Here is a 20,041-nt window from a genome sequence, read left to right as displayed (position 1 = left end):
TTCTTGATAAATCTGCGATAGAAATTTGAAAATCCAATGAACCTCTGGACTCCCTTTCTATCCGAGGGAGCTGGCCAGTTCAGGATTGCAGATATTTTCTGAGGATCCATAGAAATTCCCTCCGGGGAAATATGTAAACCAAGGAATTGAATATCAGTCTTTTCAAACTCGCACTTCTCCGGCTTAACAAAAAGACCATGAACCCGAAGTCTCCCCAAGACCTTTTGTACATGTTGTCGGTGTTCATCCAGGCATGACGAAAAAATCAGGATGTCATCCAAATATACAATCATAAAAGAATCAATAAAATCTCTGAAAATATCATTGACCAGATGTTGAAAAGTAGCCGGAGCATTGCATAATCCGAAAGGCATTACGGTGTATTCAAAGTGACCAAACCTAGATCGAAATGCAGTCTTCCACTCATCTCCTTCTCGTATTCTTACTAAGTTGTAGGCCCCACGAAGATCAAGTTTAGTAAAAATTTGTGCTGAACGAAACTGTTGGAATAAATCCGGAATCAGAGGAAGAGGGTAACGGTTCTTGACTGTAATCTTATTAAGTTCTCTGTAATCAATGCAAGGCCGAAGTGAACCATCCTTCTTTTCGACAAAAAAAATGCCTGCGCCTGCGGGAGAAGTGGATGGTCGGATGAATCCCTTGCGTAAATTTTCATTAATATACTTTCTTAATACTTCCGTCTCTGGATCTGATAGAGGAAAGATACGTCCGAAAGGAATTTCTGCTCCAGGAAGAAGTTCAATGGGACAATCATAAATGCGATGGGGTGGTAATGTGTCCGCTGCCTTCTCATCAAACACATCCAAAAAATCATGATAAGCTGTAGGGATGAATTTCTTGTTTCCTGAACTGAGGCAAAGTAGCTGCCCAATCTTTGGAAGACAGAATTGTTGACAATACCTGGATGAAAAAATTATCTCCCCTGATGACCAGTTAATTATAGGGTTGTGTGCCCTTAGCCAGGGCATGCCAAGAATAATAGGGAATAATGGTGACGGGATCACATCAAAGGTTAAGTATTCCTGATGGCCGGACGGTGTAGTTACCAGCAACGGTAATGTTTCTTGTGTGACGGGCCCAGTACTAATAGATGATCCATCAGCTAATTGGACAGGAAGAGCCTGACTCCTGTTGTGAATTGGAAGATCAAGTTGCTGGGCCAGGTTGTTATCTATAAAACAGGAGCAGGCACCGGAGTCTACGATTGCCTTAACTTCGGTCACTCCTCTTGGTCCCTGTAGGGATAAAAGTAAAGGAATATGAGAAGACAACCCGACAGGAGTTTTTGAACAAACCTCACATGGATCAATGTTCTTACTTGAAGGTCTCACAGGACAGGAACTCAGATAATGACCGGACGCACCACAGTACAGGCATAGATTTGACGCTCGGCGACGTCGTCGCTCTTCAGGGGACAACGCTGCCCTGGCTAATCCGATCTGCATGGGTTCGGGTTCCTCAGGCCCCTGAGAAGCTGAAGGTGGAGCAGGAACTAGAGGAATGGAAGTATGAACTGAAGGTGATCCACCCCAAGGAAGCCGAGCCACTCCCAACTTCTCCTGTCGTCTTTCCCTGAGGCGCCTGTCGATTTGGATAACCAGTTGAACCAGCTCCTTGAGAGTACCGGGAAGTCCTACTCTAGCCAGCTCATCTTTAAGTTGCTCACTGAGCCCCATCCTAAATTGATATTTCAGGGCCGCGTCATTCCATTGGGAATCCTCACTCCAATGGCGGAAATCTGTAATATATTCTTCAACCGGCCGTCTCCCTTGTTGGAGAGAAGTGAGAGCTGCCTCGGCAGAAGCTGCACGACCTGGGTCATCATACAACTCGGCAAGTGCTGTGAAAAAAGACTCTACGGTATCTAGAGCAGGGTCTTGTTTATCCCGCAACTGCAATGCCCAGGATTGAGGCTCCCCTTGGAGGAGGGAAATGATGGTTCCGACCTTGATCACTTCCGACGTATAGGTACGGGGCTGTAAAGAAAAAAAAAGTAAACAGGCTCCCTTAAAAACTCGGAACTGTCGGCGATCTCCAGAGAACCGTTCAGGTAAAGGAATTTTAGGTTCTCGCTGTGGAACAGGAATAGGAGCCATAGGTGGTGCTGGAGCAGCTGGAGCCATGCCTCGTACCTGATTCTGTAGCTGGAAACAGTCCTGTTGGACTCCTTGTACTGAAATGCGTAATTCCGCAATCTGACGACATAATTGTTCCATAGGTGATTCTTCTCCAGTGGCATCCATGTTTAAGGCTGTTCGTATCTGTTATGGCGTGATTGATAGGTAACTAGTAGCGTTGGTGGTGCGTTGACCCTTCCACTAGGGAGCAAGGTTTTACCCAGATGCGGAGTCTAGGTGACCACGGGTCTTCACCAAAGAACGACCCGAGGGGGTCGCTTCTGGTCTTCGCTGCCTAGTGCCCTACCAGGTCGCAAACTGGGATCACCTTCTAGTGGTCGAGAGAACGGATCCACGATGTGGAGAAGGTTAGCTGGTCAGAGTTCAATCCGGGTAAAGAGGCAGGCGGCAAGCAGAATGATCAAGATACAGTCCGGGGTCAGAGGCAGGCGGCAGGCAAGCAGAGTTGTCAAGGTTCAATCCGGGGTCAGAGGCAGGCGGCAGGCAAGCAGAGTCGTCAAAGGTTCAATCCGGGGTCAGAGGCAGGCGGCAGGCAGGCAGAGTGGTTCAGGGTACAGTCCAAGGAACAGGGCAGGCAGCAGACAGATGCGGAGTCCAGTAAACAGGCCGAGTCAGAGCGAGTGGCAGGAGATCGAGAATAGTCAGGCGAACCGGGTCAATATCAGGCAGAACAAATCAAAGGCAGGCTTGGCCAGAGGCACCAACAGGATCGGGCGAACCCACTAGCTGTTAGAACGAACAGCACCGAGCCATGGCTGGGGGAGGCCTTTTATACCTAATTCTGGCGCCAAGTTTACCACGCATGCGTGCGCGCATGCGTACTTGCGTATCCCCGCTCTCGCGCATGCGTACATGCGTATCCCCGCTCTCGCGCATGCGTACATATCTATGCGTCCGCGTGCACCGAACCTCGCGCCTGCGCACGCAAGGTCCCATGCCGCCACGCACAAACGTGCGCCCGCCTCCTGCCCCAGTCATCAGACCACGGCCGGCGGCGCGCGCGCGCATGGAGAGAACGGGACGCCAGGACAGCGCGGACAGGTGAGTACAACACAAGAACAGCCTGGACAGACAGTTGTAACCTCATAGCAGTAGGTGCCATTGGTCCCTTGAAGGGTAGCTGACCACTATCTGATTTCATCATGGAATAATGTAGCATACACCAAGTCCTGGAAAACACTACTTGGGCTTCAATCCACTTGACTAAACACCCTCAGACAATACATTTCTGATGAAGTTAAGCCAGCTTGCTACAATAAACAAACATATTAAAATGCCGTAAGACAACATAGCAGTTCCAGGAGTTTATTAAAACAAAGCACTACAGTGTTGACTAGAACAGGACAGTACAAAGTGTGCTTAGTGTCAGAAGACAAAAGCATTAAATAAGGATGGGGACAAAAGAGAAGTGAAGTCAGAACTTACATATAATGATGAGTCGGTATCGGTAAAGGAACGCTACAAATAATCCCAACTTGCAGTGTTAGGAAGTCTTGCCCAAGGACTATTTACTGAATAGGTACTCACCATAGCCAGGATTCGAACCCTGGTCTCCCATGTCAAAGACATAGCCCTAAACCTTATTCAGGCACTGAAAAAAAGTCTCACCACCAGTGGTGCTCAGCTAGATTTCGGATATCCGTACTACCCAGATAATCCAAACTTTTTCCACTATCCGAACTTTGAATAGCAAGTCAGATATTTTTTAAAATCCGAATAGACTATCCGAGCAAACTCAGATTACCCATCTGAAATCCGAGCAGATAGTTTCTTCAGATATCCGTGCAGAAGCCAAAATCACTTTCAATGGCAAAAATCCCTTTCAAAGGCAGTCAGGGGGAGGGAGAGAGGAAGAGAGAGAGAGAGAGAATACAGGAGAGGGGGGGGGGGGGGGGGGGGGGGTGGAGAGAGAGAGAGAGAGACCTTCGAAAGCGATTTTGACCAATTGAAGAGACTTTTGGAAGCATTTTAAGCCATTTTCAGGTCACTTCCGGTTTTCTATCCGGATATCCGAATCCGCCCGGATATTGGGTTCGGATATCCGAGTTTAATCGGATAAGAAAAAGTTCGGATTCGGGTATCTGATTCGGATATCTGGGTATCCGGATCAATTCGGATTTTAAAAAGGGGTATCCGAGCACCCCTGCTCACCACTGCTCCTATGATAAGTTGTATAATTCCCTAACAATTTTTGTGCAAATACCTGATGTTCTTACTCTCATTCTCTACCAATGGATATTCTACAATTTGCAACTGTTAACTAATGTATATAATTAGTTTCTTGTTATACTTTTTTACTATGGTTCTATATTTGCTATGTAGTTACTATTTGTCAATGTTACTACCCTTTTTTTTCTTAAACATACAAAAAAAAATACAAAATATAATAATTGGGTAGACAAGGTTGAATTATGGAGAACTAAAATGTACAGTACTGTTGTAACGATTGGTGTCAGCACGCAGAGAGAATCTGATTATTGGTGATCTGCAGCATCACCAAGAATGCAGATATACACCTGATTATTGATGATCTGCAGAATCACCGATAATACAGATATATTACTAACCTCTGGACACCTATGGGTATGTAAGTGTTTGGTGTAACAGTAGTACTTTGAGTAATGCACCTGCTGGGCAGGTGATATAGGCAGTAAAGGAACACTGCTCTTAGAGCACAGGAACCTTCCAGCAGCCTGAGACTCTCCAAGGGGTGGAGTCAGGCTGGAGACAGGAAGGGCCAGAGAGTGAGTGACACCTGAAGGTGGATGTCACTCTCTGATCTGGAAACTATCTCTTAAGGGGAGAGATAGCTCTCGAGGTCGGACACGCCTGGTCGGTAACACACGGACAGATAAAGTACAAAGACAGAAGGCTGATTCGGTATCCAAGGCAAGCAGGGTCTGGCAACGGAGTATCAGATATGCGAAGTACCGAATCAGAGGACAGAGGAGTAGTCAAGAAAGCAATAAGTCATAACAGATATCAAACAATGCCTAGTCTGGGTGTGAGGTCGGTGGTCTCTCCACCCTGGAACTAGTCTGATGTATAACAAAATGATCGCACAAGTTCCCTAGTCTTGGGTGCGAGGTCCGTGGTCTCAGCACCCTGGAACTAGTCTGATGTATAACACAAATGATAATACAGTTCCCTAGTCTGGGTGTGAGGTCCTTGGTCTCTACACCCTAGAACTAACTTAAGCATAAACAGAATAACAGTTCAAGTAATCTGGCTCAGTGTGAATTCCCAGGTCCACCTGGTTCAAACACACTGTAGGATCTGATTAAGGTCTGAGTGCTTCCACGTAGTGTTCGCAACGGCAGACAACTTGCAACTGGCCAGCAGTAACTATATATGGAGTAGTGCTCTCCAGCACCACCTCTAATTGATCAACCAATAGTATCCTGCTCTGGAGTCAGCTGATCGGCGTGATCAGCTGACTCTCTCTGCCCAGTATAAGAATTCTGCCTCTCAGCGCGCGCGTACGTATTCCTAAGCCTGTGTGCACTAACAGACTCAGCCACACCAGACACACGCTGCCGCGTGCAAACCGCCGCGATGGACGCGGAACCAGCCGCCTTACTGTTGTTACATGCGGCGGCTTTTCCGCGTTCTGCCCTGCTACCAGACACACGCTTCCGCGTGCAAACCACCGCATTGGACGCGGAATCAGCCGCCTCCTCAGTAGCACACGCGGCGGCTTTTCCGCGTTCTCTCACAGTACCCCCTCCCCCCCCCGAGGAGTGGACTCCGGACATCTCCTGCCCGGCTTCTCAGGATGCAAGTTATGGAACTCCCTTTTCAACTCCTCTGCATGCATGCGACATTCTGGTACCCAAGTTCTCTCCTCAATGCCATACCCCTTCCAGTGTACCAAATACTGCACGGAGTTCTGCACAAGCCGGGAGTGTAGAATCTTCTCAATTTCATACTCTGGTTGGTCATCAATCAACACAGGGGGGGGGGGGGGGGGGAGCGGAATCCACGTGTACTGCCGGCTTGAGCAAGGACACATGGAACGATCTCACACGTCGCATGCTGGTGGAGAGATCAATGGCATAAGTGACATCATTGATTTTCCTGGTCACTGGAAACGGACCCACAAATCTGGAACCAACTTAGGAGACAGTTGCTTCAGAGCCAAATGTCGTGTGGACACCCAGACCAAGTCACCTGGAAGGAATTCCCACTCTATGGAACGCCTTTTATCAGCCTGTTTCTTCTGACTCTGAAAGGCCCTCCTCAAATTTCTTTCTACCATTCCCCAAGTCTGCTTCAAGGACCTCTGCCAATCCTCCAGGGCTGGAAACGGAGTGGCAGATACTGGTAATGGGGTGAACTTAGGTGACCTTCCTGTCACCACCTGGAATGGGGAAACACCCGAGGAGGAGCTCTTTAAGTTGTTGTGTGCAAATTCTGCAAATGGCAGGAATTTGACCCAGTCGGTCTGAACATCTGCCACATAACACCTCAGAAACTGTTCCAGAGACTGATTGGTTCTCTCGGTCTGGCCATTGACTTAGAAACAAATTGAACTCCCCGATCTGACACTATATTTTCCGGAATACCATGCAGCCGGAAAATATGTTGGATGAAGAGATCGGCCAACTCCTGGGCTGAGGGGAGTCCTTTCAGGGGGACAAAATGGGCCATCTTGCTGAAACGATCGACTACCACCCAAATGACCGTCATGCCCTCAGACCTGGGGAGTTCGCCCACAAAATCCATGGACAGATGGGTCCATGGCTCACTCGGGACTGGCAATGATTGCAATGTCCCAACTGGTGCCTGACGGGAGGGTTTGCTTCTAGCACACACTGCACATTCTCTTACATACTCTTTGCAGTCAGTTGCCAATGACAGCCACCAAGCACACCTCGCCACGAGGTCCTGAGTTCTGGTGGCCCCAGGATGCCCAGCATTCTTGTGGGAATGGAACAACTGCAGAATTTGAAGACGGAAAGGCAATGGTATGAACATGACCCCTTCAGGCTTCCCCTCAGGTACATCCTGTTGGAACGGACTCAACGTTTTTGTCCAGTCCCTCCAGGTCTCAGTGGCGGTCAGAACCACTGTCTGAGGAAGAATGGTTTCTGGGTCTGAGGGCTGTGCTGTCTCGGGCTCCTGCTGGGCAGGTGATATTAGGCAGTAAAGGAACACTGCTCGGAGAGCACAGGAACCTTCCAGCAGCCTGAGACTCTCCAAGGGGTGGAGTCAGGAAGGTGTGTGACTTTAAAACAAAAACAAGGAGCGCTCCATGGTGCATTAACATAAAAACAGTTTATTCCGCAATAAAAGTTTTATACTCACAATGTGCAAGTGTATAATTCGCTTGTCAGCGGTAAGCCTTTCCGCTTAGTACTCCGGCGGCTAAGACACTCACGCTGTGGCCAGCAGCGCGGTCCCGATGGTTTCCGTAGTTCGTCTCTGGAGGGGTGGGCGTGGCTTAGTTTCAGCGTGCTTGTAGCGTCATTACGCGTTTCGGCGCTCTGCGCCTTCGTCAGATCTGACGAAGGCGCAGAGCGCCGAAACGCGTAATGACGCTACAAGCACGCTGAAACTAAGCCACGCCCACCCCTCCAGAGACGAGCTACGGAAACCATCGGGACCGCGCTGCTGGCCACAGCGTGAGTGTCTTAGCCGCCGGAGTACTAAGCGGAAAGGCTTACCGCTGACAAGCGAATTATACACTTGCACATTGTGAGTATAAAACTTTTATTGCGGAATAAACTGTTTTTATGTTAATGTACCATGGAGCGCTCCTTGTTTTTGTTTTAAAGTCACACACACCCCAGAGTTCTGGAGCAGAGCCGGGCAGCAGGAACATAAAGGCATTAGAGAACTGTTGAACGATTTCTTGAAAACCTAGACTGGAGCGCAGGGGTCATTTGGATTTCTTGGAGACAGGAAGGGCCGGAGAGTGAGTGACACCTGAAGGTGGATGCCACTCTCTGATCTGGAGACTATCTCTTAAGAGGAGAGATAGCTCTCGAGGTCGGACACGCCTGGTCGGTAACACACAGACAGATAAAGTACAAAGACAGAAGGCTGATTCGGTATCCAAGGCAAGCAGGGTCTGGCAACGGAGTATCAGATATGCGAGGTACCGAATCAGAGGACAGAGTAGTAGTCAAGAAAGCAATAAGTCATAACAGATATCAAACAATGCCTAGTCTTGGGTGTGAGGTCGGTGGTCTCTCCACCCTGGAACTAGTCTGATGTATAACAAAATGATCGCACAAGTTCCCTAGTCTTGGGTGCGAGGTCCGTGGTCTCAGCACCCTGGAACTAGTCTGATGTATAACACAAATGATAATACAGTTCCTTATTCTGGGTGTGAGGTCCTTGGTCTCTACACCCTGGAACTAACTTAAGCATAAACAGAATAACAGTTCACGTAATCTGGCTCAGTGTGAATGCCCAGGTCCACCTGGTTCAAACACACTGTAGGATCTGATTAAGGTCTGAGTGCTTCCACGTAGTGTTCGCAACGGCAGACAACTTGCAACTGGCCAGCAGTAACTATATATGGAGTAGTGCTCTCCAGCACCACCCCTAATTGATCAACCAATAGTATCCTGCTCTGGAGTCAGCTGATCGGCGTGATCAGCTGATCTCTCCTTGCCCAGTATAAGAGTTCTGCCTCTCAGCGCGCGCGTGTATTCCTAAGCCTGTGTGCACTAACAGACTCAGCCACACCAGACACACGCTGCCGCGTGCAAACCGCTGTGCTGGACGTGGAACCAGCCGCCTTACTGTTGTTACATGCGGCGCCTTTTCCGCGTTCTGCCCTGCTACCAGACACACGCTTCCGCGTAGAAACCACCGCATTGGACGCAGAATCCGCCGCCTCCTCAGCAGCACACGCGGCGGCTTTTCTGCGTTCTCTCACAACTGTATACTCTAGGTTTGGGTTGCCATTGTCCTAAGCAAACACTTAAAGGGGCTCCTGAAAAAAAGATTTATAGATACCTGGGGCTTCCTCCAGCAGCCCATCAGCTTGTATCGCTCCCATGCTGCCGTCCACCGATGTTTACAGCGCCGGTACCGGGTCCCCACACTTCCGTCAGATATGAAAAGAGCGCACTTCTCCTGCGTAGACTGGAGCCGACTGACGGAAGTGCTGGGACCCGGTACTGGCGCTGCAGACATCGGAGGACTGCAGCGTGGGAGCGATACAAGCTGATGGAGCTAGAGGAAGCCCCAGGTATATATATATATATTTTTTGTAAGCTCTGGTACACTTTAAAATGCATAGAGTGCACAGGATATTGGGGGACAATATCCTGTGTACCCTATGCATTTTAAAGTGTACCAGAGCTTACAAAAATATATATATATATATATATATATATATATATATATATATATATATATATATATATATATATATATATATATATATATATATATATATATATATATATATACCTGGGGCTTCCTCTAGCTCCATCAGCTTGTATCGCTCCCACACTCTTAGTGATGGTAGATCTCATAAAGAAGCATGCGATGTGCTTGATCAGCTGATAGCTTTGCAAAGCTCTGATTTGCTGAGATCACATCCTGCTTGAGCATATGAGCATGACTAACAAACCAGAGACTTACATATCTATCACCTGACCCAACTGATCCCATGTTTCTGCATGAGTTCTCCTAGAAATGGTTACCGTATATACTCGCATACAAGCCGAATTTTTGACCCCCAAAAAGGGGGTCAAAAGTTGGGGGGTCGGCTTGTATGCGAGTCTTCCCTGGTGGTATAGTGGTGGGTGGTGGGTGTTCCGCGCCCCGCTCCCCCCCCTCCCCGCTCCCCCCGCGGCCGCCGCTGCTATTACCTGCAGGCAGCGGCCGCTTTCTAATCCGCGTTCCTCTTCTTAAACTTTTCAGCGTGTATCACAGCAGCGCGCCCGGCGCTGCTGCTGTGACGATGCAGGGGCAGGAAAGAGCGGTTCCCTTGGTAACGGCGATACAGATCGCCGTTATAGGGAGCCGCGCTCTTTCCTGCACTCTGCATCGTCACAGCAGCAGCGCCGGGCGCGCTGCTGTGATACACGCTGAAAAGTTTAAGAAGAGGAACGCGGATTAGGAAGCGGCCGCTGCCTGCAGGTAATAGCAGCGGCGGGGAGGAGGGGGGGGGGGGGAGCCGGGAGTACTACCTACCTATGCTGGGCACTATACTGGCTAAACTGGGCACTATACTGGCTAAACTGGGCACTATACTGGCTAAACTGGGCACTAAACTAGCTAAACTGGGCACTAAACTAGCTAAACTGGGCACTATACTGGCTAAACTGGGCACTATACTGGCTAAACTGGGCACTATACTAGCTAAACTGGGCACTATATTGGCTAAACTGGGCACTATATTGGCTAAACTGGGCACTATACTAGCTAAACTGGGGCACTATACTGGCTAAACTGGGCACTATACTAGCTAAACTGGGCACTATACTAGCTAAACTGGGCACTATACTGGCTAAACTGGGCACTATACTAGCTAAACTGGGCACTATACTAGCTAAACTGGGCACTATACTGGCTAAACTGGGCACTATACTGGCTAAACTGGGCACTATACTGGCTAAACTGGGCACTATACTAGCTAAACTGGGCACTAAACTGGGCACTATACTGGCTAAACTGGGCACTATACTAACTAAACTGGGCACTATACTGGCTAAACTGGGCACTTTACTAGCCATACTGGGGCACTATACTAGCTAAACTGGGCACTATACTAGCTAAACTGAGGCACTACCTACCCATACTGGGCACTATACTGGCTATACTGGGCACTTTACTAGCTATACTGGGCACTATACTAGCTATACTGGACACTACCTACCTATACTGGGCACTATACTAGCTATACTGGGACACACTGGGGGGCTGCACCAATCCAGCATTTCCTACCCCCGGCTTATATGGGGGTCAATCATTTTTCCCAGTTTTTTCAGGGAAAAGTTGGGGGGGTCGGCTTATATGCGGGTCGGCTTATATGCGAGTATATACGGTACACGGGTGTGTTTTGCTGCTCAGGGAGATAAAATGTATCAGAGGAGATCCCCGTCAGAAGAGGCATCAATAAAGTGTACTTGCCTAGTACCACCCATTGACATGTCTACTTAGGAAGTGAAAAGAGGCCTCTTGATGCGTCTTCAGACGTGTTTATTGCAAGGCATGTCCTGCTTTGGGACACTAGAGTAGCTACAATGGGACATACAGGAAGCAGGACATTGCTTATTTCTTATGTGGAAAAGTCCCATTTATATCACCTTTCACCTCGTTTCCAGAATTTTTTATTTTAGGTTTCTGCTCATTCCATTTACCAGGAAATGAAAGCAGGAAGGGCGGGGGCTGGCATTCATTTACAGTTATCAACTTCTATTTCCATAAAAATATAGAATACTCAGCAAAACATGATTGCAGGAAATAAACCATTTTTTTAATGATTATAAACAATTGCTCTCCACCCTGGATCCAAGACATGACATTCAGACGTAGACTGCTAAGACTTATGTATGCTAATTCACATAGAGGTCATCCCTAGCTAAGATAATAATCCACCATGAAGTGTTATTGCAGTAGATAGGAGATGGAACACCAATTCTATTAGGGTATATTTGTGGTAAAACAGTACAGGCACACCAGAGTATAGGCAAAGTTAAAGAGACACTGAAGCGAAAAAAAAATGATGATATTATGATTTGTATGTGTAGCACAGCTAAGAAATAAAACATTAAGATCAGATACATCAGTGTAATTGTTTCCAGTACAGGAAGAGTTGAGAAACTCCAGTTGTTATCTCTATGCAAACAAGCCATTAAGCTCTTACTAAGTTAGTCATGGAGAGGGCTGTTATCTGACTTTTATTATCTCAACTGTTCCTGGACTATTTACTTTTCCTCTGCCAGAGGAGAGGTCATTACTTCACAGACTGCTCTGAAAGACTCATTTTGAATGCTGAGTGTTGTGTAATGTGCACATATTATAGAATGATGCAATGTTAGAACAAACACTATATACCTGAAAATAAAAGTATGAGAATATTTTCTTTGCTGCTAATCTTCTAGTAATTATTCATAGTACACAACCAATTCACTATATCATATTTTTTTTTCCGCTTCAGTGTCTCTTTAATGGCCTACAGCCATTTTGCGGTATTAACGCTTCCTCAGGGACAGGTAGGCTACTAGGGTAGCCATATTGGTCTGTGAGGAAGTGGTAATACCACAAAATGGCTGTAAGGCCAGTATCTTTACCTATACTCTATCTGGTATTCCTGTGCTGTTATACCATGAATAAATGCTAATAGCAAGGATTGGTGCACTGTCTCCTGTCTGCACATCCGTGGGGAAGTGGTATACAGCTATATCATCTATAAGCCAAGCATTTAGTGCCGACCATCTAACGCTAACTACAGACCATGAAGTGTTAGGTAGCACAATATAAGCTCATGGTGAAAGAAGGTGGACACTATACCTGATGTTGCCTTTGTTGGTGGCGTACTTGATGTGGTTACAGAGGTAGGTGAACATCTCACTGGTGCCTCTGCAATCTCGAGCATCAAATACCTGAGAAGAAAAGAGGACAACCAACATACCAGTGTGGTGTCAATTTCAGGTGACCAACTATGTCCTCCATGATGAGTTATCAACCTATAACTCCTACCTGAAGCTTTGACCACTGGATCCGGCCCACACAGCGGGCTGCATTCCTCCAAGCCTGTTTGGCCCCAAAGATCAGTTCGGTCTCCTTGAGCTGGTATGTTCCGTTTGCTGTGATATCTTGCTCCACCTCCTTCAGACGTTCCATGTGAGCTTTTGACTGGGACCTTGAAGAGAAATCCTTGATAAATAATACACCATAACTGTCACAACAGAGCCTGGACAAGAGAACCTTTCCTGACTAGCTTGACAGAGATGTAAGCCCCAATTCACCATAGAATATGTCAATCTCAAGGAGCAGTCTACCCAGTACTAAGTAACTCTCCCTAACTGAATCCTCTGACAGGGTTTCCAGTGCCAAGAGTCATCACCCAAGCTTCACTTCTATTGGAGCAATTAACTCAACATGGAGAATAATGCCTCTCTCCTTGTAAAGTACATGGCAGGAGTGAGGTAGAAGTCACCAATGGAGTAACTGAAAAATGTAGCAAATCCAGGCAGGAAGTGAAAGTGTTTAACCTGTTACTGTAGTATTATCTACAGTACAAGACTAACCTGCAGCAGTTCCACACTGCCCTTGCTCATGTGAAGCAGGAATACTTTACCAAGCTCATCGGAGCACAAGCTTCCAACCCCCTGCGTCTTTTTGCCACTTTCAACTCCCTGCTTAAACCCACCCTCCACCCTCCGTTTCCTCCCTCTCTGCCACAGATTTAGCCACCCACTTCACCAACAAAATTGTCTCCATCCGTCAGGAAATATCCAATCTCCAATCTTCACCTCCCACCCCCTCCCAACCAGCTCCTCCTCCACCCTATCCTCCCCTCACATCCTTCACTCCTACTACCACCGAGGAAGTCAACCACCTACTGCAGACTTCCCATACCACTACTTCCCCCCTTGACCCCATCCCTTCTGATTTACTCCAGCCTCACTTCACAGAATTGGCCCCAGTCCTCACTACCCTGTTTAACATCTCCCTATCCACAGGCACCTTCCCCTCAGACTTCAAGCAGGCCACTGTACTACCCCTGCTCAAGAAACCCTCCCTCGACCCCTCGCTACCCTCCAACTACCGCCCTATCTCCCTCCTCTGAAGGTAAATACTCCATTCTCCTCCTCCTTGACCTTTCAACAGCTTTTGACACAGTAGATCATCCCCTACTCCTCCAGTCCATGGGCAGTCACGATCTTGCCCTGACCTGGCTTTCATCCTACCTCTCCAACCGCTCCTTCACGACCTCCTTCAATGAGTCCTCATCCACCCCCAACCACATCTCGGTGTGAGTCCCCCAAGGCTCGGTCCTTGGCCCCCTACTCTTCTCCCTTTACACATCCTCCATTGGCAAGGTTATCTCCTCCATGGGTTTTAACTATCATCTGTATGCAGATGACACCCAGATCTACCTCCACACCCCTGACATATCCAACACTACCATGGACAAGGTCTCCTCCTGCCTATCAGCCATCTCCTCCTGGATGTCCGCTAGCTTCCTGAAACTAAATCCAGACAAAATGGAATTTATGATCTTCCCACCCCATACATCCCTGAACCTCCCAGATGTGCATGTCACTGTTAACCACACTACCATTTGCCCTACCTCTCAAGCCCGCTGTCTGGATGTCACCCTGGACTCCGCACTCTCCTTCACTCCCCACATAAAAAACCTCACAAAGTCCTGCAACTTCCACCTTCATAACATCTGTAAGATTTGCCCTTTCCTGACCTCTGCCACCACCAAACTCCTCATCCATGCCCTCATATTTTCCCGCCTTGACTACTGCAATGCCCTTCTGTCTGGTCTTCCTATGACCCGAACAGCCCCTCTGCAGTCCATCATGAATGCAGCATCCAGAATTATCCACTCCTCCCATCGCTCCACCATGGCGGATCCCCTCCTTGAATCCCTCCACTGGCTTCCTATCCAGTCCAGAATCAGATTCAAGATACTGTCTGACCTACAAATCTGTCCACAAAACCTGTCCAACCTACATTTCAGATCTTACTCAGAGGTACACACCTAGCCGCTCACTCCGCTCTTCCAGTGAACTTCGCCTGACCGCCCCCCTCGCCCCCCGCATCACCCAGTCTCATGCATGCCTCCAGGACTTCTCAAGAGCTGCTCCAACGCTATGGAACTCCCTACCTCCACCCATTAGGGCAGCCCCCTCCTTCAACATCTTCAAGAAGGCCCTCAAAACTCACCTTTTCACTCTGGCCTACAACCCCTTACAAGTGCTCTAAACCCACAGTTGAACTCTGGTCCTCAACCTTTTGTGTCCCTACCTCTCCTCCTAGATTGTAAGCCTTTGGGCAGGGTCCTCCTCCTTTTGTGTCCTACCTGTTCATGCACCTCCATTACTGTACACCCATGCTATGCATCTGAGTGAACCTAACTTGCCTAATCTCCATGCTCCATCCAGTGACTGACTAAGCATTACCTTGTACTCATACTGTGCTGCGTGATCTGGTTTTCTTGTATTCCTGTATTGTCATATTGCTGTTTGTCACCCCTAAATATTGTCTGTAACCTAAACTAAGGTCCAGCGCTGCGTAATATGTTGGCGCTTTATAAATACAATAAATAAATACTACACGAAGAGTCCACAGCACCACGTCAGTAATATATAGCTGTTATGGCTATCTCTTTGTGTTTTTAAACAATAAAAGAGCTATATATTACTGACGTGGTGCTGTGGACTCTTCGTGTTGAACTTTACTTGACCCATTCAGGGCTACTGGGTCTATCCACTCTAGCACACGTCTGTCCCCATTTGGGTGCTGGTTTACCAGGTTTCTGAATAAATAAATACTGTCCACTCAGAACTGAGGGATTTCTCATGGGAAAGGGGGTATCAGATACTGATTGAGATGAAGTTCAATTCTTGGTTGCGGTTTCTCTTTAAACTGCCACAGAACATCACAAAACGTAATAACAAACAACATATCGTTACCTTTTGATGGAGCTGTAGTATTGGTTGATGAAATCTTTGGCTTTGGGGAGTAGTGCTTCTGGAGTTTTTGGTTCTTGTGGATGAGGACACATCATCTGTGGTGGGTACATGATGGAGCCCAGACAACGAGCCTTGGTACAGGCCACATCCTGTTAAGACACAGCAGACCATTAGCCAGAGGTGACAAAGTCATGTATTCACTGGAAGCCAATGTAGTGAAAGCTGACAGTGTGAGGTCATGTGATCACTGTAAGCCAATACATGTGGAATAGTTTTTCTTGGCTTTTACCATCACCACAGTTTTGATGATAATTTTAAAGTGAACCAGAGACGAGGCACCCACATGTATTTTACCATATATATCAGTGGGGACATTAGAGAACACACTTACCCTGTTCTCTGCTTCATCCTTCACTGCTCAGCTTGCTTCTTAGCATCCCTGATAAAATCCCCGACTGAGCATTCAGTCTGGCTTTACTATAATGACTACGCTATAATGATTCCTGAGCAGAGCCAGAAGGAGGCAGGCTTGGGCTTGAAAATACATCAGAGAAGACAGACTCAGCTATAATGATTCCTGAGCAAAGCCAGACTGAATGCTCAGTCAGGGATTTTATCAGGGCAGATAAGAAGAAGGCTGAACAGTTAAAAATGAAACAGAGAGCAGGGTAGGTGTTTTCTCTAATGTTCCCACTGATATATATGGTAAAATACATGAGGGTGCTTCATCTCTGGTTCACTTTAAGGCTTAACCATATTTTTTGGCATATTAGACACTCTGGACTATAAGATGCACCTAGGTTTAGAGGGCAAAAACCAGCGAAAAAATATCCTAAACCTAATGCGTCCATGGTCCAGGGCGTCTTGTAGTTGTTCTCCCCCAATTATTGTGTCATCAGCAGAAGCCAACTAAGGGAACAGTGAGAGAGAGGAGAGGTCTCTGATCACTGCTGGAGCCGATGGGAGAGGTAAGCCATTGATTGTAACATGATGGTAACTATGAATGATGTGGTGCCAGCTATGTGCCCAGTGCTTCAAGTGAAATTCTGCATGTACCCTTAAGCATCACCCATCTCTGTATTGACCCACCAGCTAACAGCCTCACCTGCTCAGCCTGGACATTGAGGGTGTCATAGGCCAAGGTCCGTTTCTCCCAGTTTCTGGTACGTAGACATTTGGGGGTCTGACTTCCATTGGCCGGACTGCTGAAAGACACAAAGGGTAACCGGAGGTGTGATATTATTCATTGACAACAATTAAGATGATAATGAAAGCAGACTGTAATGGCCCATACACACGGGCTACAACTGTCGCTGCGACCACGTGGCACGCGCGTGTTGCGGCGACAGGTCGCCTGTGTGTATGACGCGCGCGCCCCGAATTGTCGCCAGGCGATTGGCGCGGTCAATCGCCTGCTACAGCTGTCGCCGCAACTTTGCCGCAACTGTCGCTAGTCCGCCGCGTGTATGCGGACTAGCGACAGCAACACACTTACCATCGACGGAGCTTCCGGCGGGGGGAGGAACCTTCGGCGACAGCTTCCGCCGCATCTCTGTCCCTCTGTGCGTCGTGTGTACGGCTGCAGCACAGAGGGACCTGGCGACGAGCTGTCGCTGCTTTTTTTTTTTTTTTTTTTTGCGACTGGCAGCATTTGTGCCTTGTGAGTATGAGGCTTAACACTGCAAAGCATTATAGGAATACAGACTGGAGATGGCACCACCTGTCGTAGGTGATCAGTACATTACATGAGTCTATATACCATATATAACAACAACAACAAAACATTTGTAAAGCGCTTTTCTCCCATAGGACCCTAAGTGCATTAGCTTGTCTCAGATCAGTAGTGATGTGTACAGGGGAAACGTTATGTGATCATAAATGCCAGACTAAACAGGTGGCTTTTCAGTTTTGTTTTAAATGTGTCCAGGGTTGGAGCTTGCTTGGTTAACCACTTAATGACAAGCAGAACCTCTTAACCTCCTTAGCGATAACCCATTGCTGGACATGGGGTAAGCCGCCGGAGGGTGCCGCTCAGGCCCTGCTGGGCCGATTTACATAATTTTTTTTCAAACACGCAGCTAGCACTTTGCTAGCTGCGTGTTTGGTCTGATCGCCGCCGCCACCCGCCGCGGATACAGGGCCCCCCCCGCATACCTCTTGCGCAGCCTGGCCAATCGGCGCCAGGCTGCGCTATGGGGTGGATCAGCACTCCCTGTGACGTCACGACGTCCATGACGTCGATGACGTCACTCCGTTCATCGCCATGGCGACGGGGGAAGCCCTCAAGGAAATCCCTTTCAGAACGGGAATTCCTTATGGGCAAGCGGCGCCGGCGGCGATCGGGGCATAAGGGGGGGGGACCGCAGGGAGGGGGGAAGCATGTAGCTAGCGCTAGGCTAGCTACATGCTAAAAAAAAAAAAAAAGGTGAAAAAAACCCTCCCGCGGCCGCGCAGCCGCGGGAGTCATACCGCCAGGGGGGTTAAAGGCTCCAGGACGTTTTTATAACAAACAGTGCTGCTGCTGCCGTGCGCGTGCACGCTGCCGCGCGCTTGTGGGTGCTCCTGCGTGTGCACGTGCGTTCCCGCAAGTGTGCATGTGAGATTAGTGAGAGAAAAAAACCACCATAGAAAAAATACACTTTTATTTCCAAATAATATATTTTCACCATACTTTGTACTAGGGACATAATTAAAATCTTGTGATGACCAGGACAAATTATGCACAGTAGCGGTGTTTATATTAACACTATAGGGGGTGAAATTGGAGAAATAGTGTATTTTTTCATTTTTTCCTTGTTTTTCCCTTTAAAAAGCATAAAAAAGAAAGCAATTACCGAAAAACAAATATCAACCCCAAAAAGCCTAATTGGTGGTGAAAAAAATAAGATATAGATCATTTCATCCTGATTAGTAGTGATTAAGCTATTGGCAAATGAAAGGGATGAGCACTGAAAGGTGAAAATCGCTTTGGGGTGAAGTGCTTAAGTTTGAAAAAGCGTTCCACGGGGTATGGGCAGCATGACAGAAAGCACTGGCTCTAAACCTTTTTAGTTGGACTTGGGGGTTGGTCAAGTTACTGGATCCTTTTGATCTGAGGCTGTGGGAGGTGTGATGCAGTTGCAAGAAATCCTTCAGGTATCCGGGATGTAGGTCATGTAGGGATTTGAATGCTTGCATGCCAATTTTCAAAAGGATACTCCATTTTATGGGTAGTCAGTGTAGTGAGCAAAGGATTGGTGTTATGTGGAAATGGCAAGGAGCACAACTGTGGGGGAAAGGGTGCAGGGGGATAAGGGGGGTGGAATCAAGAGGGCACAGATAGGCACAGCTGTGATCATGGTATCTTCCGGATAGAATCCTATGGAGGACAGAGATAAATTATGTGGTTATATTTATGTGAGGACAGAGGTATAGTAGGAATATTATCATGTGGGGACAGGTGAAGGGATTGAGAAGAACAAAGAGGCGAAGGGGAGAGAGATGAGGGGACACAGGAATGTGGGGAGTAGAGATCAGGGGACACAGGAATGAGGGGAGTAAAGGGATAGTAGTCCGGGACACAGGGAAGAGTATTAGGAATTTGTCTCTAGAAGAATGTGTATTGTTAGGGTATAAAGTACTCCTGAAGCCAAAGAAAGATAAATACTGCAGTAGGGAAAAGCGACTCATGCGCGAGTGGCTTCGTCTTACAGGCGTGGCCATTCTTGCGCAGGTGCTGTACAGCCATAATCAGAAGAGAACCACAACCACGACCGCAATCTTCATTCCATCAAGTCCTTGATGGATTTCTTGGGTGGGTCCACGAGCAGCAAGAGAGGACCGGAAGACGGCGTAGGAAGCCTCTACAAGATCCAGAGGCTTCCCTCATCTTAGGTAAATATGTGGTTTTTAAACCCGAGAATCGCCTTACCCTTACAGTGAGAAAAAGAAGGAACACAGGCTAGTTCTGTGTGGGACATGACTGTACACGAGGGGTTCTCAAACTGGGTGCCCCGGCACCCTTGGGCACCTTTCAGGGGTGCCTCGGCATGCATCCCCATCCTTTATGTAATACCATCAGGTAATGCAACTGCGCATTGATATACAATGTGGCTGCATTACCTGCTAGTTAACCTTTAGTCCCCGCAGCCATGGTTGAAGTTGAACATAAGAGGAATCGCTGTGCCTAATAAGCATCACTAGCTACTTGGAGTGGGCCATCGCCTGATAAGGGTCATAACGGCATTTCGGTAGTTGTTTTTGTCGGAGGTGCCTTGAAAAAAT

At 47.7% G+C, this 20,041-nt stretch overlaps 1 protein-coding gene across 7 annotated transcripts in view; it reads right to left on the bottom strand.

The window, feature by feature from the left end:
• The window catches only part of NOS3 (nitric oxide synthase 3), a 242,706-nt gene that overhangs the window by 54,121 nt on the left and 168,544 nt on the right, over window positions 1–20,041 (bottom strand). For all 7 annotated transcript variants that reach the window (XM_068235393.1, XM_068235396.1, XM_068235397.1 and 4 more), the window contains 4 exons: window positions 16,884–16,983; window positions 15,779–15,927; window positions 12,828–12,990; window positions 12,639–12,730 (listed from right to left, as the gene is read on the bottom strand). In XM_068235393.1, coding sequence (XP_068091494.1) covers window positions 12,639–12,730; window positions 12,828–12,990; window positions 15,779–15,927; window positions 16,884–16,983 — 504 coding nt within the window. The remainder of the gene's footprint in view (window positions 1–12,638; window positions 12,731–12,827; window positions 12,991–15,778; window positions 15,928–16,883; window positions 16,984–20,041) is intronic.

Source organism: Hyperolius riggenbachi, chromosome 5 (assembly GCF_040937935.1).
Source record: "Hyperolius riggenbachi isolate aHypRig1 chromosome 5, aHypRig1.pri, whole genome shotgun sequence".
NCBI classification, from domain to species: domain Eukaryota; kingdom Metazoa; phylum Chordata; class Amphibia; order Anura; family Hyperoliidae; genus Hyperolius; species Hyperolius riggenbachi.
The sequence above is the reverse complement of the archived record's forward strand: the minus strand, read 5'-3'. Positions and strand labels throughout refer to the sequence as shown.